Consider the following 26,638-nt stretch of genomic DNA (forward strand, 5'->3'; position numbering starts at 1 on the left):
CTCAAAAAAAAAAAACTACTATATCTCACAAACCAGAGCTGACCGAAATTTTTTGAGTTCAGATTCAAAATCAACTAAAGTCCATTAGAAAAATAAATTTTCGTTCTAGGGAGAAAGATATATTAATTTTTAGAGATCAGTTTTTTTTATGATAAGATATGCCAAACCTACTAAACTTACTTAAATTAAGATATCTCGGAGAAGAAAAGAGATATTGAGAAGATTGAAACTTAATTTGAAAGAAAAAAATAAAAAATCTTTCATAAACCGTAACAATTTTAATTGAAAAATATTACATTGTGCCAAAATATTTCTTCGAAAACAGCAAAAAAATGGGTTTTTCTGATTTTCTAACGGGAATATCTAAAAAACGTGACGTGCTAGATCAATTCTGACTTCGGATTCAGAATCAGCATACAAAAATCCTTTAGAAAAGTATAGTTTTATTTAAAGGAGGATTTCCTTGCAGAACAGTGTAATAAATCAATTAGCATATGATCAAAGTGGATACCCTGTGGCGTATACGTACTATTTTTCAATTTTTTTTTTTAATAGATAAAATTCGAATTTGTTACATGATTAAGATTTCTAAAGTTTCTAGGTATGTCCATTACAAACAACCTTTTGTAGAATGAGCACATATTCGATGAAGCAAAAAACTCTGCATGCTTAGGTTTCCTCCGAAGATGTAAGAAATATTTCACCCCTTCTGATCTGCCTACAATTTATAAAGCATATACCTATTCGTCCAAAGCTCGAGTATAACTCCCATATTTGGGCAGATGATCCTAAGACTCACTTGAGTTATTTGGACAGAATTCAAAATAGAGCTTTTAAAATGATAGATGATAGGTCCATTACTGATACAATCCCATCCCTTTAGCACCGCCGGAATGTATCCTGCCTGCCCTTATTTTATAGGTATTTTTTTTTTTTTAATGTTCTAATGAAATAGCTAGCTGCATTCCTCCCCTTAAACAATTGAACCGTAATACTCGTACGTCAAGGAATGCCCATCTGTTTACACTTGAGTCCAATTTCGGACGTACCGTCAAATACAGAGATTCTTTCTTTAGTCGCACTTCAAGAATGTGGAATGCATTATGCATTACCCGCCTCAGTTTTTCCCTCCCATTTTAGTGTTCAAAACTTTAAAACCAATGTGCATCGGTATCTCCTTGTAAATCCTTTCCTCTTTTCCTAAAGTTCGTACTGTGTTTACATACATATTGAGGGTACCCAAAACCCCTTTAGTGCGCGCTCATTAGGGTTTCGAATTCGCCTTTTCCAAGGCGAACGTTATGAAGTGGTAGGCATAAAGCCCAAGTACTTACTTGAAGTAAAAAGTAAAAGCTAATACTTAAATTGAATAGAAGCTCCGATTTTGATTTTTTACTAAATTTCATATGCATGGAAAAAAGTTGTTACTTGATTGCTAAAAATTTCAAAAAATACTGACTTCATTCAAGTAAATACTCAAAATTCATTAAAATTCTATGCAAATACTTTTTTTTTAAATTTAAGTTGAGTCAATAAATGCAAAAAAAGGCACAGCTTCAATTGCAAAATTGATTTGTTGGGTTTTTGGTGATCTTAAATATGAGGAAATGACATGGAAATCAAATTTTTTTTTAAATAATTTTTGTATCCAAAAATTTTTTTTGATAAAAATTTATCTCATCGAGTGAAGAACCCTTATTAAAAACTTAAAACAATTTTTAAGACCAACATTTTTTTACATTTAAAAGTTATTGATCTTTTGTTTTTTTGAAAACCCATTCTTCGAAAACATACGTAAGATGGGGATCTTGCCATTAAGTTAAGAATGTCCCGTTATTCCTCGATACAAAAATTTAAGCATTGAATCGGTTTGGCCATTCTCCGGGCATGAATTCTATAAAAAAAACGTCTTTTGTAGCTTATCCCCTCTTGTACGTTATTTTTGTATCAAAATGTATAAATTCTTTAACATTAATGAAACAAACAAAATTTTAAGACATTTCGACAAAAACTTTGAAAATTAGGCAACATAACCATGAAATTCTATTTTTTTTTAGGCCTTCTTTGAATAAAGACCACAATCAATCAATAATAATCAAAAAACGAAAATGGTACATCAGGGCGTATGCGTACTATTTTCTAGAATATTGTTTTTATATTTAATTCAAATAAAATTTGGTACCAAAATTCAGTTCAATTTCACGTAAAGTGGAAGAAAAAATTCTTTTTTTTAGCTTCTTTATAACAATTTATTGATTTGATTTAAAAAGTGCCAACTATACCACTTTTTTCGTGCTCAAATAATTGTATTTTTTTTCGTAAGCTCACTAAATGTGCAAAAATTACAAAATTTCCGTTTATGTATTATTTATAACTTGCATAACTTTACACATCCAACTTTTTTTTAAATTTTTATTTATTTAATGAAAAATAGTGAACAATGTTTCTGTGTAGTTAGGTCTGTTTATTGGAAACATAAATACTGGGTATATTTTTTCCCTTCAGAGTTCTTAACCTTCCCAACACTTTCTCATAAAACTCCAACGGCAACACTTAAACCAAAATTCAAGGAATAACCTCAACCCTTAATTTCGGATAAGCGGTTGATGCTTGCATTTGGCGGCAATCATGTCAATTGCAGTGACCACTTCACTTGTCATATCATTTCAAAACACACAAAATGCCAAAAGAAAAGAGCCTTTACCACAAACTAAATTTTCACATACACAAGTTCAGATATCAAAGAAGCTTTCAGTTTGTAAAAAAGCTTCTTTTTACCATCACTATAGATATCCTCTACATAGAACATAAACACATGCTCTTCTTTACGGTGAGAGGCCGATTATTTTAAAAATGCACCTGCTAAACCATATGTTTTGCTTTTCTAAACGCACCTGTGGTGGATTATGAATTTCAGATGTTTTTGTTAATCCAAAGGATATCAGTGTGTTAGTATTTCAAAGTTGAAAAAAAGGATGATGGTGGTATAGCAGAAGTTCTATACATTTGTGTCATCGAAAAAGCCCTCACTTTGAAATGCCGGCATGAAAAGTGTCTAAAAGAATTTCAAACAAAGTTCATTGTCAACTTGACTCTGCGGGCAATCGGACGGTATTTTCTTCCTAAAAAATTTAGTTGGCCATTGAAATTTTTCAAACAATTTTTTTCGCTTCACAGGACTTTACGATATAAAGTATTTGAAATTTTGTTACTATCGTCCTTCCGTCGGTTGGTCGGTTGGTCGGTTATATTTTTTTTTTTTTTTTTTTGAAAAAGGAAGTGAATTTAATTTGAATTTCAAATTTTGTTTCAACATTTTTACATGAAACCATTGTAGATTTACAAATCAATTACTCTTCTTCAAAGCTGTTAAGATTATTAGCAGCTACTTTTTTTTGTGTTGGACAAGTTAAAAGTGTAAAACCTATAAAATGCTAATTTATAACTAACTTTGTGCGTGGGAACCAAAAAATTGTGTTTGATTCTTGGATTTCTTTCCCTCTCTTACATACTCGTTTATATTGATATTAATGTAAGTATCTGTACAAAAGACCCAACACAAAGTTTATGATTTCATACATAATTGCACGCATCGCTATAAAAATTGCTAAGGATAGTAATTCAGCATGATTGACGACCCACTGCGTGATTTTCTAAATACGCGATAAGAATTTAATCACAGACTTAATTATTATTCCTTAATAACTGTTGGTTCCTGCATGGATTTATGTAATAAACTTAGATGGCACACGATTTATTTTAATTATTATTAACATATTGATTTGGTATTTTATTTTAATAGTTTACTTATTTTTAATATTTTTTTTATAAAACGACTTTGAAAAAATGCTTCTTTTGCATGCGATCATTCTGGGAAAGCATAATGTTAATGTGCATAATATTTTTAAACCATTACGATAACGATGCAATTTTCACTTAAAAATGAGTGGGTTTTTCCGCACAAAAAGTCTTTGTGTCAATTTTTAGAATAATTAAATTGATTGACAATGAGGACAGAATAGAACATTTTGGCTTTGTATTTAATTTTTGTTTAAAGAGATGCAAAATGTGCACAATGCACATGTACATTTTGGTGGTTTTATTTATTTATTTATTTATTTATTTTTTTTTTGCGGACAGTGAAGCTTATTTTGGTGGTGAAGACACATATTTCAATGGAAATGAAATTAGCGATGTGTTCAAACAATTTGTTTCGGTTACAACAATCTATTGGCAAAATCGTTGATTTAATGTTTGTAGGTGTGTGTATCTATTTGAATTAAAAAATATACTGGACCTCTAAAGGTTTTTGAAAACTACATCAAAAGACATTATTTTTCAAACGGATTTATTTTATAGTTGAAGTGCACACTTTTGTGTGAAGCTACAATTTCTGAGAGCCATAACTGCCAATTTTTCAATCATTTGCCCACAACTAAAAACTAAGCTGGTATATTAGGAATAAGTTTATAAAAATTAGAGCCAATTTTTCAATCTTCTAATAAACAGTCTGTTAACAGTTTGACGAATAAAGTTATTAGGCTCATAAACAATCAGATAAAAACATTGAATTTTTCAATCAAGAATAATTTATTCTACAGAATAACAAAACAAAATTGTCAAATTCAAAAATATTTAAAATTAAACTTCATTTTTATTCATGATTGTTTTTGTTTTCTTGTGTTCCACTGTATTTTTTTCAAAATTCTTTCAAGACAGCTTTGACAACTGACACAATATTTTTGTTGAGATTATTCCTTAGAATAATTTTTATTCGTCTCTGAAAGAAGCAGATAGTTTTATTCTTAGGAATAAGCTATATCTGCTTGTTGAAAAATTTATTTTTTGTCTATCCTTTGGAATAAGTACTAACTGACTGTTTAACTGACTATTGAAAAATTGGCCCTTAAAAAAAAAACTTATTCAAGAAAATTAAAGCAGAAACAGTGGCGTTGTTTTTTGCCGCAGGGGCAGAACCAATTTTTGCCGCCCCTGATTATTTTTTTTTTTTTTGTTTGGTGAATTTAGATTTTTTGCCAGAGTTACACAAATTCATATGAACAGCAGCCGCAATATTAACCTTTTTATGAAATAATCCAATTTATGAAATAATAATAGCTCATACACTGCGCGTCACTTGAATAGAAACAACAATTTTTCTTCTTCACAAAAAACAGTGTTTTTTTGCGTCAATTGAATAGAAACAAGCTCTTAAATTAGATAAAAATGATGAAAATTCGTGGAAAACACTAATTTTAGTAAAGCAATATTAAACTTTGAGATTGTTTGCAAATTATAACCAATTATAGGCTATTAGCTACCATTAGGCACCACAGAAAATGTATAAATAGAATTTAACATTGAAAATGCACTTGCACTGTAAACAATCGTGGACCTAATTGGAGAAAGTGGTAAAAGTGTTTGGTAACTTCTTACAAATTAAGAAAATGACATTTTCTACAATTTAAGGATTGAATAAGTGAAATAAACTTTCGTTTTCATCCGGAATGCATCTGTTTTGTTTCTATTGCGTTGTTTTTTCTGGAACTATCCTTGTCCAATCTCTGAGACGGTTGTTCTTCCACGTTCCTAAACTTGCCAAGAGCTTCTACCATTATTTCTTTGTAAAAGTTTGCATCTTTTTTCGAAGCGTGAAGCTTCAAATTTGCTATTGCACATCATAAAAACAAAGCGAATTACTATAACATATTTTAGTGCCCTTTGGTGGCGATGCGATAAAAGTTATTCTTTCATAAACCAATGAAATAGGACTAATATTAACATGGTCCATCTGAGTTAGTATGTTTTCCTTTTTAAAAAACCACTCTTTACCTAACTTTTTTTCAGTTCGAATGCAACTATAAAATAGCTAACTTTTTTGTAATCTGAGTAGAACTTAAAATGTTGTTATTTTGCATTTTGAGGCTTTTTTAATGTTGTGCACATTTTATAACTTCCGTGATGGAACAAACCAATACATTACCATCGCACTAACACCACGTTTTTGACCGATTTTAGCGGCAAAGGGAAGGGAATTGCAGCTAGTTTTTAAATTATTTTTTTCTCTGCTCTTGATTTGGGTCTCACCTGTCTTATTTTTTTATTCAATCACTAGTTTACGATATTTTAAAAATATTCTCATCCAAATTTGGTAAAATTTCCAATATCTTTCGCGATTTTGCATGGTGCAAGTGCATTTCCAATGTTAGCTTCTATTTATGCATTTTCTGGGGTGCCTAATGGTAGCTCGTAGCCCATAATTGGTTATAATGTGCAAATAATGTCAAAGTTTAATACTGCTTTACTAAAATTAGTGTTGTCCATGATTTTTCATCATTTTTATCTAATTTAAGAGCTTGTTTCTATTCAAGTGACGCAAAAAAACATTGTTTTTTGTGAAGTAATGCGAAAAAACGCAACTAGTAGCCATACGATTTCTGTTTTGGTTTTTTTGTTTTTACAACATTGTTTGTTAAAAGTTCCTCTTTGAAAATGCAAAACCAAAAATCTAAGTTACCTCACCAAAGCGCCAATCGCTATTTTCTACAGAAAAATTGTTGTTTCTATTTAAGTGACGCGCAGTGTATATCGATTGAAATATTTTTTGCTCAAATTCATTTGTAAAATTGTTTTTTTATTTTTTGTTTTAATTTATATGTTTTACCAAATTTGCCTAAAAATGCTATAGTTTTGTATTGTAAGCTGCTTCTATGATTTTTTTTTTTTTGATTATTTGAATACTCCAAAAAGAACAATGTAATTTTTATAAGTTTTGCTTTAGAAGGATCGATAACGAGGTTCCAAATTACTGTGTTCACAACCTTAAACGAAACTGAGAAATTTAGTTTTTAAGTTTTTTTTTTTTTCAAAAAACTTGAGAAAGCTGAGATTCATTGGTATATTTTTGGTAATCTAGGTAGTTTATACATTTTCATTTTTGCCTTGTTTGAAACCTTGTTCTTCACAAACTTTGAATATTTCAACTAATTTTCTATTTTTGAACATTTTATATTAGTGTTAAAAACAATAATTCTTAAGAAAATCTAGTGCACTGCTTAATAAGGAATGAAAGGTTTTTTTTTAAACGTACAAGAAGCAAGTTAAATTAAAATTCTTAGAAACAATTGATTTTAATTTCAAACAACTTTCTCAAAGTTCCTTCCTGTGTAAAGCTTTTTGCTCATTATCTGAAGGTAAACATATAATTCAATTATGAGAAAGAAAATTTATCCAAATATACATTTTATGTACACATGAATGAAAAATAAAGATCTATTTATAATTCTGTTTTTTTTTTTTAATGATTATCCTTGAACATAGAAGTTGTAGTTATTCGGATATTTCCACGCTTTTTTTTAACTAAATGTCAACTATTATTATAATGTTTACAGATGAGCTTGATTTTAATTTTACAGCTTTTGTGGTAGGAATTCTATATTCCAAATATTGTCCTTCGATCTCATCGGTTGACTAATTGCTTCGACTCCAAAAGTCGTCCTGAAGCGCAATTCCATAAAATAATTTAGTTAACATGAATAAAAAGACCGAAATGGAATAGTTGAAAACTGTTCAAGAAAAAAAAAACTCAAAACCATTCGTATTTCCAAAAAACCTCTGCTCAAAATGTTTATCATTTTGCTATGCTACATTCTGCTACGCATCATACACAAACACAAATTCGGACAAAATTAAAACTTTATGCCGATAACGCAATGTTATTGGACAACGTGGATTAATAAATAAATAAAATTTTGTATTTCAATATGCTAAACTTTCACGCAATCACATCAAAAATATCAAGTTCCAACGATGGATTCCCCGAATTGTTGATGAATCACTTAAAAATAAATAGCCGTGCTGTGGGGATAGTTGAGTTGTTGTAGTCGAGTCGTGCTGGTGATGCGTTGCGATCAAAACAGCAAAGTCATATTACAGTATATTGTGGTTGTGGCATTTATTTTTTACTCAAGTTGTCATTAAATTTTAGTAAAGGGTGTTTTTTTTTTCGTTGAATTAAAATTTATGTGATATAAAGAATTTTATTCCAAAATTTTATTGCATGAAATTTTAAATTTTTAACGCAAGAAGAGTTCAATGCGTTTTAAAGCCTTGATTTAAGTTTTAATCTTTCATTCAAAGTTTTAACAGATTTTTTCTTTATCGTTAAAAAAAATTTCAAAATATAAGATATTTAATTTTATTAGTCCCTGTTGATTAGATTTTAAAATACAGAAAGATATAGAAAAAAACACCCTGTGTACAAAAGAAAGAGCAATAATCTTCAGCAATGATTTTATGTGTGTGTGTTTTTTTTAATATTTTTTTTTTATTTGTTTTGTTGTCCACTTCGTTCGGCGGACAAGAGAGCATATATGAACCATGAGATAACAAACAACTTCTTGCATCATTGATCGTGCTTTCCTGCCTCATGGTTTTTGCTGATTACACTTTACGACTGGAAATAGCATTGGAATTATGGAATACAAGGCTGGCACAGCTTTTGATATTAATATTGGAAGAAAGACACGGAACGAGATAATTTTTTCAAAGTTATTTTATTTAATTTGTTTTGCTTTGAAATTCGATCGTTTTTCGGGATTTTCTCAAAATTAAAATTAACAAACGGATGTATATTTTGATTAATACACAAAAATAGTTAAAAACTAAAGTAAAAAAAATATGTAGTTACCTAGAAATGTCAAGGATATAGGGTTGTTTAATTATAATATTTTGCAACAGAAATCACCTTTGATGTGGATTGCACTCATATTGAATTACAGTTTAGGTTAAATATTGTAGATAAATTGGGATCGTGGATACAAATTTTAGATCTTATAAGTTAAAGAAAAAAGAAAAAAAAAATCAGACCCAACAAATTGTTTTTAGGAATCACAAAAATGTTTTATCAACTATATGTACCTAACTGCAGTCGATTCTTAATTCCGCTAAAGAAAATGGTCATTAGAACTGTGTCAAAACGAAAAACTTGCCAATATCCTTTTAAAGTATTTTTTAGGAGAGAAATTAAGTAGAAGAATTTAAGAATGTACCGCATATAAAATGGCTGAATATTCGGCGGCATCTCTATCTTAAATTGGTACAAAGAGTGATAAGTTGTTTGTTTATAAATTGCGAGCGTTAGCGAGGAAGAAAATTTTTTTGAAGAAATAAATTTGAACCATTATTAGGCTTTATACAGAAAATTAATTCGTACAATTTTATATATAAAAACATTGAAAAATTAAATTTTTCTCGGACTGAAATTTTGTAGCAAAAAATATATCAATTTTATTATTATATCAATCAAGTTCTAAATTAAATCGGAAATAGTTAAAAATAAAAATTTTAAATAATCCAAGTTGTTTGGCATATGAGCTAAGTACTTCACATAGGTACCTACTACACTCTCTGAAATAAAAAGGATAAGATTTCGGAAAGACTTAAATAGATTTAACGGTAATTTTTCAAAAACAAGATGTGATAGAATATTTTTGTCTTCGGATTCGAGTTCAGCAACTCTTTGAAAAAGTATAGTTTATTCGAAAGGGTTCTTAAAAGAACATTTTTAAGGTGTTTACATAGTGCTTTAGGAAACGATCAAAGAGGTAAAAACTAGTTTTTTTGAAAAATCCCTTACCAAACGTTGTAATGGACCACAAAATTGTTGTTTTTCCTTATAAAAACTTCATCGAGAGCTTCTTTAACGATACGAAATTGGTAGAGACTTTTAGGGAGATTTTTAGATAGGTAATTAAATTACTTAAATACACAAACAAACATATTAGACTTGTATTTGTTTATACTATATCTTTTGAATTTCTGAAAAAAAAAAACAAGTGGGGGGGGGGTTAAACCCCATAACCCTTCCTCCCCCCTCCCTCCCCCCACTTAAATACGGGTATGATAGACGGTACAGAAAAGAAATGCATAAAAAAAACTGTAAAAACAATCTTTTTGTTAAAGAATTCATAGTCAAAATCCCTCAATTTTGGAAAGAATTTTTCCAAATTTTCAGACGACAAAGAAAGAACCGGAATAATTTCGAAAAAAAAAGTTTTTATCGGTATTCATTAGGCTGGATAGGAGAACTTTGCTTGAAAACTTGTTTTATTGTAAGATCTCAAAACTAGAGAGTTTTGGAGCTATAAAATCTATTTTTTAAATTTTCAGTGCGACCATTTTTATAAGAATACAAGCGACTAGAAAAAATTCCAAAAAAATTGGGTTACCTCGTTTAAGAAGCAGTTCCTTGTTTCTTGAAACTTGGTAGGTCTTAACGGCTCCGAAAAACTAATTAAAAGTATCTTAATCATTCACAGATAAAGATGGTAGTGGACGCGTCTTCTCCGTTACCGTCTTTATCTAGGAATAATTTGGCTACATTTAATTAGTTTTTCGTGAAACTACATATATCATGAAACCTTAAGACCCACCAAGTTTCTAGAAAAAAGATCTGGAAACATAAGCGTCAATATGACCTATCCGTTATTTTGGAATGGCCCAGCTGCACAAATCCTTCAGTATATAGATTTTCGTTAAAATAATTTATGTAATTCATTTAGGAGAAAGTCAGGACACAAATGCTGCACAAATCCTTCAGTATATAGATTTTCGTTAAAATAATTTATGTAATTCATTTAGGAGAAAGTCAGGAATTCAGAAAACCTTTCTATTACACTAACCGTAATAATAGTAATTTTTTTTTATTTAATAAAGTAGGTAGTAACTTATTTGCCAAAGTCCAGTTTTTTAAAAACACTGTGCAAGTCGAAATCTTTGACAAGTGCGCTGTTGACTGTTTCCCCCTATTTCGGACCTGAGAAATCGATTGGCATAATTAGTTTTTCGATTTATCGGTACGACTTCGAACAAAATTTTTTTCGGAAGTTTTTTCAATAATTATAAGCATTTTTTTGAAAGAACTTGCACAGTGAAATTAATATCATTAGAGAAGTTTTTGAGAAAAACAATTTTTGCTATTTCGTTAGGTCATATACTTGCCTATGTGTATTTTTGATCGTAGATGTACTGTACACTAGTTGACAAAATTTACCATTAAATAATACAAAATTAAAATTAAAAAAAAAAGTCCAAATTGGTTGAGGTTTTTCAAGTGACTGTCCCTTAAAAATAGTCGTACATAAAAAAATAAATTATAAAATATTGTTCAAAATTTTTTTTCTTTTTCTTGTTTGTCTTTTTCTTGTTTCCAAAAACCAAACTCAACATCAACAACAAAACTACATTTTGAAATTTTTTGTCCCTGGGCCTTTAGGTGTCTGTCTAACTACGCTACTTGTTCAATTCTTCTTCTAGTCCCTAATTTTGCGTATTTTAATGAATATTTTCAATGTGTTGTTTCTAATTTGAAGAATTGATCCATTATATATCGTCGGATTAGAGTGAAAAAACAATAAACTCTGTATTTCTAAATGTTTAGACTCCTAATTTGTAAATGTATAAAAAGTACAAATTTATTAAAGTTAGCCAAATTATATTAAATTATTTTTCTTTCCTTATATACAACTTGAACCACTGTGCAAAATGGCGAATAGAAAAAAAATCATTTTAAAACACATATCAGAAATCTTTGTTTGAGACTAAAATAGTAAAGTCATAACCCCAAGGGAATAATATCTTGTCTATGTAGCGAACGAAAAAAAACACCATACGGTATGTACCTTAGGTAGTGAAAATAATAATAAATTAATCTTTTAAAGTTAAAATACAGAACAAATAAATTTATAAACATTTCTCCATCAAAAGACTGGAAGAAATAAATAAACAATTCCAAAATTTCTGTTCTTTTCATTTTCTTTTTCTTTTCCTTTCACAATTCATTTATTTTTCTTTTGGTTGCTAAACAAGTTATAAACAAAATCCATAAATAGAATAATACAATAAAATGCAAATAAAATATTCAACCTATCGATAATTTTTTTTTTCCATCTGTTTTGCCACATTCCATCTGAAGCTCTATAGAACCAATACAAAGTTAAAACTATGTTTGCTTTAAGCTAATGTGTTATTTGTTGCGTTGCCGTTGTTAAAAATAATGAAGAACATAATAAGTAAATCTTTTATAATTTTTTAGTCACCTTAAAATGTAGAACTTCAAACTCGATAAGGTTACAAAAATACTCAATTTTCAACACATTGCAACCCTGACTCCTGTTTGTATATGGGGCGGCAACCCTTTCACGTTGTTTTTAGTTCAGCACTCGATATGGAAGGGTCGACGTATGCCGCAATATTGCACTACAAGATAAAAAAAAAAAAATTGGCAACACTTTACTTAAATGATCGTGTCAAGTAATATTGAAGAGTGTTCTAAGTCAATTTTTTTTTCTATAGAAAATTGATCTCTGATGCTTCCATAAGAATGATTATTTTTTTCCTTCTTTCTAAGTATTGCATATTAAATTATGTGAAAATATAAAATTTCTAAGTAAATAATCGCGTAACTGGAAGCCTGGAAGGTATAATTAAATGTATTTGTAAATGCAGCACCGAGCGGAACTTTGAATTGGCATAAAAGGTTTTTGAACTAGGCGCCTATAAATTAATGTACATTTGAATTAAGATTTTAGATGCTTTAATTTGATATCTTAGCTCTAAAATAAAAAAATCTGTACAAAATCTAGCCTATCTTATAAACTAATATTTATAAGGGTCACTGTGGCGTATGTGTAACAATTTTTTCCTCTTGAAAATCTTCAACTTTTCATAGAAGATATTCATTATTCATCGCTAAAAAATATATCAAACTAAATAATCTTTTCTGATATTCTGAAAATACCCAAAATTGTATATAATTGTATAATATCTTGTATTTTTCATGATCAATTTTTTTTAACAAAACTGCATTTTTAGTTTGTCTCAAAAAATAGGTTTTTTTTTTTTGCAAATAAAAATTGCAGTTTTCCAAGAGCCCCAACAAATTTAAACCCTCATTCCGTTCCTGTTTCCTTATAGCCACAATCATTCCAGCTATAATTAGCATAACCTACAGCTAGCTTCACAACAACTCGTCCGATCATCATCAACATCATCGGTATCAATCTAGAGAAATACAAAGTTGAAAATTATTGTTGAATACAAGTGTGATTCTTTTTTTATGTTTGTATTTGTTTGGAATATAGAAAAAAAAACCAAAGAAACTTGAATTGAAACAAAATGAAAAAAAAACACAGATTTTATTAATGGCGGAAACTTTATCCAAATTTGATATTTTTTTTTGTTGTATTCTTTCTATTTGGTTAAATATAAAATGGGTATCTACACACGCTCCGATAAATGATTAAAACCATAACATTTGTGACAATATGTTAAACGGTAGACAGAATTAACACCCAAACATTATAATCAGAACGAAAAAAAAAAGGTTATAAGAGTGACAATCATTAGCATTATCTGGATTCTGAACTATTGGACTGTATGACACAATATTAACAATATTATTGATTTCATATGAAAAATGGTAGACAATCAAATTTGTGGTTTGTGTTGTGTTTTATTTCATTAGAATTTCAACTTCACTTGTTTAAAGGGGATTTTTATTCATTTTTTTCAATTAAGTCTCTTTTTCTATGCAATGCAAAAATTGTGATGATGACAATCATGTTAACATTTAAGTTGACTTGATTGTGAATTTGATGAGCATTACACCGGTTTCATCAATGATTCAGCAAAACTTTAACATATTTTTTCTATGATGCTTATTTGGTTCTCACGTTTTATTTAAATCATTTTGCATTCAAAAATGCAAATTTTTTTGATTTTTTTTTTTCTCAAAAACAATATTAGTGGAGTAACTAAAGCTCAAAAATTGGCAATATTAGGGAACCCGGCCGAACAGCTTAGATTTTGATGATCTTTTTTTTCAAACGTCGCGTCGGTAATTAAAAATACTTTAAAGTCTATAGATTAAAAATTGCCGGTGTTGCTGTTTTGATTTTTTAAATTTAATTGAAGATTTTTGTGAACAAAAAAAAATTTTCTTAAATTTCATAATTTATTTGATGCCAAAAGATTGTCTAGAAAATTCGAGGAAAAAAAATATAAAGGAGTGAGGGACAATCTTCCATCGTTCAAGCGATAGATGCAGTTTTCTTATTAATTGACTTCAAACACAAAAAAAAAATACTTGAACACAACGGCAACACCTACAATATTTAAATATACATTTGTCAAACTAAAATTAAGTTAATTGAATGAAGGGCTTTTGAGAGATTGGTAATTAAACTTAGATTTTTGAAATTATTGACAAAATTTTAACATGTAGTTTTTAAAACTTTTTCTTAATATAAAATGCATTTATTTTCAAATTTTTTAGGCCAGATTTATTTTGATTTGAAATTATAAAAGAAAATGTCAATATGTGTTACAGTTTATGAAAAAAATTAAAAAGTATTTCATTTTCGAAGAACTTTTTTGAAAAACAATTTAACTTATTTTTTTTTTAAAGTTCAACATTTAAATATAAAGTAGTTTTAATTTATTCAATAGCCCTTATTGTTGAAAGTTAAATAGCAAAAGTTTAAAGTTCTTATTTGAAAAATCTTTGAGAAAATCAATTATTTCAATGCAAAAATTCAGTTTTTATCAAAAAAAAACCTATTGAAACTGAAGTAATTTTTAATTTTTTTTTTTTTTTCAAAAGTGTGATATACATATATTACCATTCCTGCTTCGGAATTCAACTGATAATATTTATGGGCAAAAATTTGTTTAAAATAAATTCATATTTTATTAGAAAAAGTTTGGAAAAAAGTCATTTTAAATTTTTTTAATAACATTTTTTTGTTTATTCTGAGTTTGAGGATTATTTTTTCAAAAAATCTTAATTAAATTTAGTGGATTTAAATTTAAGAGATAAGAATGAGCTTCTGGCTTTTTAAAAATGTATTTTAAAATATTGTTGGTGTTGCCGTTGTTTTCAAAATATTTTTTTTGTGTTTGAAGTCAGATTGTGACAAAATTGCATTTATCGTTTAAACAGTGAAAGATTGTTCCTTACTACCTTATATTTTTTTTCCTTAAATTACCTAGAGAATCTTTTGCTATCATTTGTTTTATAAAATTTAAGTAAAAAAAAATGCTTTTGTTAAAAAAAAATTTAATTTTAATTTAAAAAAACAATACGGCAACATCAGCAATTTTTAATCTATAGACTTTAAAGTATTTTTAATTACCTACGTTTAAAAAAAATCGACAAAATCAGAGCTGTTCGGCCGGGTTCCCTAATAATTTGCTTTAGTTACTACTTGAGATAAAAGTGAGGTACCAGTTGGAGGTATGGAGAATTTTACGCAAAATCAAAAAAAAAAATTCTCTGAATCCAAAAGAAGCCTTGCGTATACATATGTACGAATCTACTGAATCAATATTATTGATATGACAACATTATATTCATTTATCGTATCTCTGGACCATTATTCACGCAGCCCGGTAGTAAATATCTATGTATTTTTTCAGAATGAAATAAACAGAAAACATTTTGTCGATAAATTTAAAGAAGCAGAAAAAGTGTTTTCCAATGAAAAACATTGTTGCTCTTTTGGTCCAACAGAGATGGATCTAGTCCTGGTTCGAACAAAGTGAAAGTCATGCTGACTTTGAACTCTTATTCCCTACTTTTTCCTCTGCGTAAACTGTCACATAAGGCTTTATGTATAGAACCTACATGCTTAAGTTTCGATTCAGCAAACGGCTCTAAGACTATTACGTACACCAAATTTAATAAAAATCGTAAGAACTGTTCTTAAGAAAATTCCAATGTTCCGAAAACGTTGGTTGGAGCTATTCGTTTAAAAGAAGGAATCAAGGAAAAATCATCTTTACAAAGTTTCAAGCAAATTTATACATCCGTTTATATCCCAGATCGATGTACAGACGGACGAAAATACGTACGGTGCATTTGATCCTTTTTGCCGTCAAAAATCATTTGCACGTCCATTTCTTTCTTCTTGACATTGGGTACACTGAAGCTGCCTTTTTTTAAAAAAAACAGTATTAAAGCAAAAAAATTAAGCTAAGTTTTTATCAAAAAGGTGTTCGGTCTTAGATTTAAATATAAATGTTTATATTCTTAAACAAGAAAATATTCTTTATTCGAAACCGAAGTAAAAAAAAAAAATCTATGTTATCACGTTTCGAAAATAAAAGTTAATCTTGAACATCTTAGGTATATCTCAAAACCGTGACGTCTTCATTTCTTTCGAATTTGGATTTAAATTCCTTAAGTTCCACAAATCAAACCCAGTCCGCTAGAGCGTCCCTTATTTTGAAAAAGGCTGCATTTCAAAATGTAAACGGGCTCAAAAGTTTCTAAATAAATTTTTAAAAATTATTCCCAAATTTTCAAATCTCCGCATCATTATATTTACCCGTGCCGAATCAATTTTCAATGTTTCCACACAAAAATATCGATAAATCGCAGGTAGTTTTGAAGTGTTTTCCTTAAAAATCGGTAATTTTTATGTAAATATCTTTTGAAAAATGTTTAGTCATTAAAAAATAACCGTCAATATCATGAAAACAACGAAATTATCGTTTGTTTTCACCGATCTGAGAAAATATTCACTCTGGAGCCGTAATTTTATAAATGCTAGGAATTATTTAAATTGAAGAAGTCGAAATTTTTTGTGAATTTTTTTAAAAAGAAAAAGCTTGCTATGTATGGACCTCACAAACGTGGTCGACAAAATTTCGCAATATATCAGCTTTATCAAATGACTAATCTTTTAAAACTAAATCTCAAAAATCTAAAAATGTCTTATTTTTAATTTTAACTGAATTGCATTTGGCACTAGTTAATGGTCGAAAATTTGACTGTACGGTTTTTTTTTTTCTGTAAAATCGATAAGCTTACTGATCTTTTATATCTATCTTAAAAACCAAGCTAAATTAAAGCTGTTCTATGAAGGTTTAATAGATCTTCCTGGGTTCTTTCAAAACAAGATGATAATATTAAATAATAAATTCATGTGTAATCAGTTTAATTATTAAAAAAAAACAGTAGTTTATCATTTTTTTCTTATTAAACCAAAAAAAGTTAAAAAAAAAAAAACAAAAAACATATCTGTATCTAATTTTTTTTGTATTGTCACCCTATACCTGGTTAATCCACCTGCGATAAACAAAAAAAAAAAGTCTGTTGTCTGCAAATTATTGTATTACTCATGATTCCCTTTCGATTTCTATCTCTCCATCTCTTTATTCTGTTGTCGTATTAAATTTCCAACAGTTAGTAAGTAGGTACCTACCTGAATATTATATTCGTTTGGTTTCTTTATAAACTTGGTTAAACATTTCCAAGCAAGCTTCTGCATCTTAAAGGTACCTATATATGAGCTACCACGCGCCATCATTCCAAAGAGGCTTTTTTGTTTCTTAGTACTACCTTTAAAAAGTCATATAAAAGTTCAATCTACAAACAAAAGTACGATTACCTTCTCTTCTATCTTTTAATGTTAATTTCGTCTGTATATTTCTCGTCGACTTACGTCACAGAAAAACTGGAATAAAATAAGCAAATAACAAAACTGAAAGAAAAAAAAAAATTATAATGTTTCGCAGTGAGCTGTATCTGTGAGCAAGCAGCTATACAATACTTTCAGCAGTAGTCAGTTCCTATTCCTACTCTGGCTGCTACAAAAAATTTTTCCTCTGCTTCAAGCTTATGTTTGATTGGAATGTTTTTAACTTTCAGTTTTCGTTCCAGATCTTCATGGAGCAGCTGGGGCTCTTCCATGTGTATATACAACTTTTTTTTTTTTTTCTAGACTCGATTCGAAGTTAAACTTTTTTAGATTTTTATTTGCTCGCACAGTGATCGGCTTTAGTGCGATTGAGACGCGATCAGAAAAATAATATTCTGTGATTTGTTTTTTTTTTTTTTTGAAATTTTTGTAAAAAAAAATTGAAAAATCATCAAGTGATAGTAGTGAAGTTTTTTTTTTTTATTAAAAATTTTAATTTGTATCTTTTTCCCCTTGCAAATGATTAAAGATACAATTATTTGTTATTATTTTTTTGTTTGAAGCAATTAACCCCACCGATCGCGAGTGATCGTTTTGTTGCCTGCCTGTATGTTATTATTATTTTTTTTTTGCTACTCGCTTCGCTAGCTAATAATTAAGTGTTTTTTTTTTTTGTTGTTTGAAATTAAAAAAAAAAAATATAAAATTATATAAAAATTTAAATTAAATAAAATAAAAAAATGTACAGTGAATTATAAAATCAAAAAAAAAAAGGAAGTGATAAAGATTTGGCGCTTCTTTGTTGCAGTTTTTTGTTTTTGCTGTGTTTTGAGATTTTTTTTAAAAGCTTTGAATTTATTTTTTCTAATCTGTGAAAATTAAAAAAAAATTAACAAAAATACTAAAAAAAAATAATTATAAAACCTGTTAGATTGTATCTCGTAAACAGCATGTGAAACGTTTGAGATAGTTTTTTTTTTTTTTATTTTCTTTTTCTTTTTTGTCTATCTTTGAGATTGTTTTGTTTATTTTTTATGTCGTTTTTTTTTTTCTTTTTTAATTTTATTTAAACTTATTGAGAAAAAATCCAGTTTTAAAGTTTGAATTGAAAAAGATTTATTTTATACGAGAGTATTTGTGGGATGCAAGTTGCTAACTACTTAGAGCATCAAACACACAATATCACTCTAAAAGTCGTTTATGATGTGAAATGAACTAATAATAATTATATATTTTTTTTTTATTCATTATTGCATTGCAAAGTGTAGGTTAGAAAAAAAAAGTATCTATTATTATAAGGCTGAACACCAAACTGGGGTTGAAGTTGTTTTTGTTTTTAATTTTTATTTTCTTTATTTTTTTTGTTTGTTTGTGTTTTATTTTTATTATAAATTCATTCGTGGAATTTAACTACGCCGCATCGTAAATGTGCTAAATTTACAAGTATTGGGTACCTAGGGTTCGTATAACATTTTGTTTAGAAGCTGGTTAGATTTTTTATTATTATCATTTTTTTTCTTGTATTTAATGCAATTAAATGTTAAGAACAAAAAAATAAAAACAGGAAATTGAATGTTTTATTAACAACAAGTGAAATTAGATAGGTACTTGTATTTCAATATTTTTTTCACTTTTATGTTTGTTGAACAAAATGTATAGGTACAGTAAGACCGCTTTGATATAAGTTAATGAAAAGTTGAGATTTATTTACATATATTAATAAATTCCGCCTCGTTTTATATGTTCACGTGTATGTCATTTATCAGATAACATGTGTCAAAATGTCAAAAACCTGTTTTTTTTTATTTATTTATAATTCAGTTTTAAACAAAGTTTTTTATTGAAAGAAAAACATTGATGTGTTTTAGCAAGTCATAAAGTTCTAAAAACTTAAAAAGGCATGCGTATGTTCACGATATGACCTTCAATTCTTGTTATTGAAAGATAATTGAGAAAAGATTCAGGTGTATTTGAATGTTTTGTTTATATTCAAACCTGGATTCAAAGAAATATAAGGAAAACAACTTGTTGAATCGCGTTGTGCACCAGTTCTGCAATAGTTAGTGCCAAAAATTCTGGGTTCATCCAGCCTTCACCACTTAGACACTTTTTCAATGGTAAGGTCTCTTGCGAAGAATTGACAAAGCCTCCAAAAGTATCATTATCAATAAATGCTCATCTCACCTTAACGTTTCGTACCATTTTTGCAGACCAATTATTCGCAGGAATCGTTGAGAGATTTAAGTCACTTCTCAATAGACCTTCTTTCTTCATAAAGTCGTCATACCTCAAATTTATTTTTGTCCTAAATACTAATTTCATGAGTTTCCGATTTATAGAAGTTCCAATTTGACTACTAAATTGAACATTATGAAACTTATGAATTACTTTTTTTTTTAACTAAGGCCGTGTGTGAATTGAATTGAGGTGAATTAAAAAATGTTCAGCTGTTAAAAATTTAAAATGCTCTTTAGCTGTGTAAAATGGAATTAATTTTAGACGTGGCTAAATAATTTTGTTTAAGCTGCAAAACAAAAGAATTAATGGTGTTAAAAACTTTTACAATCTACAAACTTCCAACACGCGTTTTTCTGTGAATTTTTTTTCTGATTCTCATGCATTTCCAATTTTTTTCATCATCAATAAAGTGAAATATATCAAAGAATGTTATTTTTTCTTGACGTACCTACACTCTTTTATTAAAAAAAAAAAATTGCTTATCCCTTTCCCAGAGCCCATTAAATTTTTGACAGCTGAAAATTTGTTTATTCACCTCAATAGTGTCAAAAATTTATCAGAGATTAAATATTTAACCCAATTCACACACTGCCTAAAAGTATAATATCTCAAGAATATTGTGTCAAAATTTTAAGTCGATTGGATGAAGTTATGACCAGTGTTCAAAACATAAAAGTGTTTTCCCCACAGCTTACTTCTTCTAAGTCCAGTTTTCGTATCATATGCCTGGAACTAAGGAAAAATTTTTTCCTAAATTTTTCATAGGTAGAACAGAGTAGTTGTCCGCATGTGGCACGGTTAGTCAAGCAATACCACTTACAATTTACTTTTTTGGATAAATTGTTTTGAATGGTTTCGCATCTTGGCCTTATCAGAAAACAGACTTTAACCTGTTCAAGAATAGTGCCACATATTTGTACATTTTGTGTTTATTTCGATTAGCAAAAAAATGTCTTCATTAATTTGGATTTCCTTGAAGAATTGCTTATCGAAAAAAATACCAAGCGTACAGAAATATGACAGTATCCTTGAAGATGTTAAAGTGTCTTTTCTGTGAAGACAAAGAAGACAAACCATTTCTTCTTGGTAAAACGATCCTTCAACTGTCCGAAATTGTAGAAGAGTTCATATTGGTTCTTTTATAGGCTTTTTATTTGAGTACATTATTTAAAGGAAACGTCATAAATGCTTCAAGAAATCTCTTAGGTTGTTCGAAGCAGATTAGGAGGTATTTACAACAATCTGAATGACGCGCAGGAGGTTTAATTAGGTTTATATCCTAGATAGTTAGGATAGGAACACGTTCCACTCTAGTCAATATCCCGAACCAGTTTTCGGTGTGTTTAATTACTCTGCAGAATTTGTATTATTGCACTTTTAAAAGCAAAGAGTAGTTTGATTTCTGTCTTCTCAAGAACTTCCGCAAGTTCTCAGGAAGTAAGATGCGCTGTTATTTGGTGATTGGTCACTTCCTCAGTTTTTATGACTAGCATAGGTATCAGTAGACTTGCACTCTGAAGACTGGAGACTCATGAAGGGCAGCAAACTGCGCGTAGCTATTGAAGTGAACCCTTAACTGGGTAAGCTTGAGCATTAAGCCTTTTCAGTTATGCTTACCAACGGTGGATCTAGGGGGGAGGCACGGGGGCACGTGTCCCCCCCCCCCCCTAGAACTGGTTCGTACTTAAAGCAAATCAAATTATAAGAGTTGTTAAAATATATGAATACATAATAACAGAAAGAACTTGATCGAAACTCTTGTCTATTTCTGGCTGGAAATGCAAATGTGCATCCCTTTTCCATGAAAAGCTCCACCTCACAAATAAATAAACGACTATTTGCTGGGTAAACACGAATTTTTTTTTTTTTTCAATTACAAAAAAACATGAATTTTCTAAGTGTTTTTTTTTTTTTGTAACGTCAGTGATTTTGGTGAAAAATTTTGGTATGGATATAATCAAGGTATGAATTGTATTCTAAAAAATTTAATTGTATATGGAACTCAATTTTTTCATACGGAGGGGTTGAAGTACACACTTAAAAAATGTGCACTTTTCTCGTTGTTTTTTTTTTTAACATTAGTGTTTTTAAAATAGCGCAACACGCCACAACATTGCATAGCCTATATATTATTAAACTAATGGATATGTAGAACAATCTTGCATTCAAGAGTTTGCCCAAGTTTGCACCCCCGAAAATAAAGACCCCTTGAAAAAAAAACTACTCAAAAGCGACCCTTATAGATTTTTATAAATATAATGTTTTGATACCAGGGATACCTTTAAAAATATGGAAAGAAATAGTGTTCCAAATTTCAAAAGAATCGGTGCAGTAGTTTTGAAGTTATGAGGTGAACTGGCTTTGAAAGCATTAGTTGTGGGGAGAACGATTTAAAGTTTTGAACTCTAGACTTAAACGTTCGTAAGCGAAATATTAAAATACTCATAACTTGGTCAATTTGGCTCCAATACACCTACAATTTGAACACAATATTTTTGAGATATAACAAAAATTTTAATGCAAATTTCCATGGTTTCTCTGGAAAAAAGTATGTTTCAGTTTTTTTTTAAATTCTTAGGAACTTTAATATTTAGTTATTAGAATGTAGTCTTTAGTAATTGACTAAAAACTACCAGGTCATTAAATAATGGTATTAATATGTCATAATATTGCAAAATTTTATACAAAATCAATTAAATAACGAAAACATTTTTTTTTCTAAATTTCATCTTTAAAACTTAATTTCTCAAAAACTATTTCATGAAACAACTTGAGTCAAAAAATAAAATAAAGAATAAATTACTAATTTTAAGAAAAATTATAGCACAGGATTGTACGTGCATTTTATGATTGTTATTATTTGTTTTTTCTCCCCGCTAATCGGGAGGTAAGTGTGTAAGCACTTAAGTGACTTTTGCTGTACCAAGAAAATGAAATTTTTCCTTCCGAATAACTTTTTTGTCATTTGGTACCTATTTGATGTGGAAAATATGCCCAAATATTTATGGCCAGGTTTTAGACCAAAATAACGCATTGTGCGGCGTTAAAATTCGCCGCTTGTCAGTCAGCCGTATGATACTTCACATTATTTCTAACTGTTATTGCTGATTTTTTTGCCAATCCGTCCCTTCTGCTTAGGAATAAAAAAGTGCTTGTGCACTACTGACTTATCCTCAGACTTTCATCCTTATCTGAATGGAATATGAAAACTTCAAAAACTTGTATATATGATTAACCCTCTGTCAGCATACGGGTGCGAATTTGGCTGGACAAAATTATAAAATTAAAAAAGGTGCTCGCAAAACATCATCATTATAATGGTGACAATTTATTTTTAAAGAATTGTGAATACAATTTCCGTCAATTTCATATGTATATTCCCTATAAAATATTGAAACCGAAAAAAGTTATAGCGACATGAAAAAGTACAAACCAAATTCGCACCCGTGTGCCTTTCACGCAGGTGTGCTAAAGAATTGAAGAAAAAAAATTCAATATATCTATACCCTAAACTGATCACTATGCTATCATTAAAGCGAACAAGAAAAATTATGTGATGAGAAGAACATCAAAAGGATTTTGATTTCGCAAATCATTGCACTGGTACCTGAGTTTTTTTTTCAAAGAAATTCGCAATTTGACCATGTCAAATTTGTTTGCTTTTGTTTTAACAATAATCCATTTTTGAGCTGAACATTTTACTAATCCATTAAGCCTGGTACGCAGATCGAGCTAAATTTTAGCCAAGATAAAATTCCAATACAAGTTATCGATAAATTTGTATGGGATTCATTTTAGATCGGATAAAATTTTTCGATAATTTGTATGGAGGCTAAAATTTATCTCGAACTGCGTATCAGAGGCTTTATTCTGACTTTTAATCTCCATTTAGCTGAGTATTGACTTAGATCATCATCATATTATGGTCTTTAAATGTTCAACATGATAAGAATATTAGTCGCTGAAATTTGATTCTTTTAACTAGGTTGATGTCATTCTCTGGTTTATTTTTACCTAATCTTATTCTCTTCCACTCATCTTATTCGAAGGAAATGAAGATAAGGAAAATCTCTATCGAGTCTCGAATTTAAATTGGTCTTTGATAAGGCCCATAGTTAATTATACATACTTCCTCTCTTTTGAGTTCAAAAGAGCAGTGATAATGGAAATTTGTTGCCATTTGATAATGCCACTTCTTCAACTATTCAATTTTTTTCTTAGAGTAAAAGTTTCAATATTATCTAGAACACTTGTAAAAAATAAGACAATGCAGTTTAAGAAATTTGTCAATCAATAATTAAATTATGAGTAATATTCTGAGAAAATTAAAACAGACACCAAAAAGTTCTTTTTTATCCATTTTTTTCTTGTTCATGAAAACAGTAAACTTTGTGGGTGTTTTTTTTTTTCATATATTAAAATACTATGTATTTAAATTTTTAATTTAATTTAATTTCTTTGAAAGGGGGTTTACATTTCTATTTGTCTTGATTCAACATCAACATGCATAAAAGTCATAAACAAAATTTTAAGGAAGTGTTTATTGAGATAGGTCTTACAACCATTTATGGCAAATTGTAATAAAAAAAAAATATACAAAGATAATAATAAGTTGTGTTGTGTGAATTGCAACTGTGTTTGATGGTGATCCCCCTTGGGCAAGGCGTTAATTGAGTTCGAAAGTTAATTGAAGGCCATTTTGGTATATAGCAACTTATTTTCTGATTTTTTTTTTTATTACTTCTTTTTGCATCAGGTTTCTGCTTAAGAAAAAATATAAGGAAAAGTAGTTGGAATTTGTTGACATTTTATACATAAAGAAATATATTATTTTACAGTTGAAACATAATTGTCAAGAGGCGATTCATATTTATTACAGACATGATCATTTCCAACAAATATGGCTTTTAATAGTGTTTTTTCAGTAGAATTCCGGAAATTTGTGAAAGACTTTTACTGTCAATCAAATGGCAGTTCTTCTAATAGAAATTGACGAAAATATAAAGAAATAAATAAACTGAAATAAAACTTAGCCTTAAAAAGAAAAATAATGTAGATATTAAACTTTTGAAATTTTATTTTTAAAAATATTAAACTTATTTATTTTACTAATTTTACTTTAATTTTTTTTTATATTAAAAAAACAAAAATCTGTTATCAAACGTTTCAAGGCCTACCCTTTTTATAAGTGTTTTTTTCTTTCAGTTTTAAATTAAAATATTGCTTTGTTGCTTCAGTGTTGCAATCATTTAATCGTGTGATTTTTTTTTTTAATTTTGAATAAATTTCAAAAAAGTAATAAATTCTTAAAAATCTTTTTCTTATCTCTATTTTCTTACAGCTAAATTAAGTGTTAATACAGATATAAAAGTGTTCAATAAAAATACTCAGCAATTAAATTAAGTTTTAAGTTTAACAAAAAAAAAAAAAGAATATAAAATTTAAATTAATTTCAAAGTGAATGCCAGCAGTTTCTTGCATCTTCTACTACCAGTTTGGATTATTTTATTTTTTTAAATAAAAAAAAGCAATACAAACTTTTCAAGTCAGCAACAATTTAAATTAAATAAAAAAAAAAATGGAGCCCAACGATAAAGGTATTTTTGAATAAATATAAACATTTGTTTGATGAATTTCGCATGCAATTTCCTATTTGTCACGAGATTTATATTTATACATACATAGATATTATATATTAATAGGTTTATAGTATGTTTAGTTATTGCACTTTTTCTTATATTTATACAAATGTGTTTCGAATTAATTAATTATAAGTTAACTAGAAAATCTTAAACAATGAAATTGACTGCATGTTAATCAGAAATATTAAATCACAAACTTTATTGCATGCATATATTGCATAATTTATAATTTCAGTATAATAAAATTGCAATTATTTTATAACAAAGTATGAAATACATAGAGTAACAAGGAAAATAATGTCTAAGTGGAAAAATATGATTTATTATTACAAAATTGATAAGAGTTTCTTTCACAATTTTATTTATTGAAAAAAAGTGACAATAACCTCTCAGTTTTTCTATTAATCATTGATATTAATTTTTTTTTTTAGAATAGAATAATAACTTATTAAATACATTTTGTTATTATTTTTACATTATACCAACAAAAATCATTTTTCTTATAGGTATGTATCCTGGAAGTTACTTAATTTATTTATCACAAAATTTGAAAAAAACACGATTATATTAAATTTTCTGATAAATGAAAAGCTTGAATAAAAAAAAATAAATCTTCCCTATTACTTTAAAATACAATAACTTCTTTAAATTTCTTAGGTAATTTAAGAATAGTAGTTAGTGGCATTATTCCACTACTCAAACTGTTACATAACAAAAATAGATCCAGAATTTAATAAAATTCTTAGCATACACGAACTAAATGTCATACTCTTCAACATTCAAACCCTCTTAGGTACGTAGATAATAATGTCCTTATAAAAGTTTAAAGCTAATCAAAAAGTTTTAAGGGATTCATAACACATCTCTATAACAACAACCCCAAAAAAAAAAACTATAATCAAGTGCATAAATATTGTTGAAAGTTTGTAGAGAATTATGTATGACTTAAAGGTCTCATTTATGCAGTAGTTTCTATGGTGACATTTGAATGAATTCTTTGACATTTTTTTTCTTTTCCAGTTAAGGTGATTAAATTTATATTCAAAACATACTAAAAAAAACTTTGACTAAAATTGTTGAGAGTATAGTCATGAGACTCCTGAGAGTTGAGTGAAAATTGAAAAATTTTGAGTCTTCTGTTTAAAGATTTCTTTTAAAATTATATGATATTCATTGTATGATATACCTTAATCTAAAATTAAAGAAAAAAATTATGATTTTTTTAATAAAAAAATGGAAAAAAATAACATTCTAAAAGTTTTTCAAAGCAAGCAT

The 26,638-nt window shown here is 28.4% G+C and overlaps 1 protein-coding gene and 1 long non-coding RNA gene across 3 annotated transcripts in view; one reads left to right on the top strand and one right to left on the bottom strand.

The window, feature by feature from the left end:
* LOC129913896 (dorsal-related immunity factor Dif-like) overlaps positions 1–26,638 on the top strand; it is a 102,341-nt gene that overhangs the window by 10,570 nt on the left and 65,133 nt on the right. The window contains exons 1-2 of one of the 2 annotated variants that reach the window (XM_055992867.1): positions 17,964–18,090; positions 25,063–25,318. The exons of the other annotated variant lie outside the window; for it this stretch is intronic. Coding sequence (XP_055848842.1) covers positions 25,300–25,318 — 19 coding nt within the window. The 5' untranslated portion in view covers positions 17,964–18,090; positions 25,063–25,299. Of the gene's footprint in view, positions 1–17,963; positions 18,091–25,062; positions 25,319–26,638 lie in introns of those variants that run through there. 2 annotated transcript variants of the gene reach the window in all.
* Positions 12,912–17,885, bottom strand: LOC129913989 (uncharacterized). The gene is made up of 3 exons (XR_008772125.1): positions 17,454–17,885; positions 17,268–17,404; positions 12,912–13,062 (listed from the first exon to the last, which is right to left on the bottom strand). It is a non-coding gene; the product is annotated as an uncharacterized LOC129913989 (long non-coding RNA).

The sequence above is a fragment of the Episyrphus balteatus genome, chromosome 1, assembly GCF_945859705.1.
Source record: "Episyrphus balteatus chromosome 1, idEpiBalt1.1, whole genome shotgun sequence".
Classification (NCBI taxonomy): domain Eukaryota; kingdom Metazoa; phylum Arthropoda; class Insecta; order Diptera; family Syrphidae; genus Episyrphus; species Episyrphus balteatus.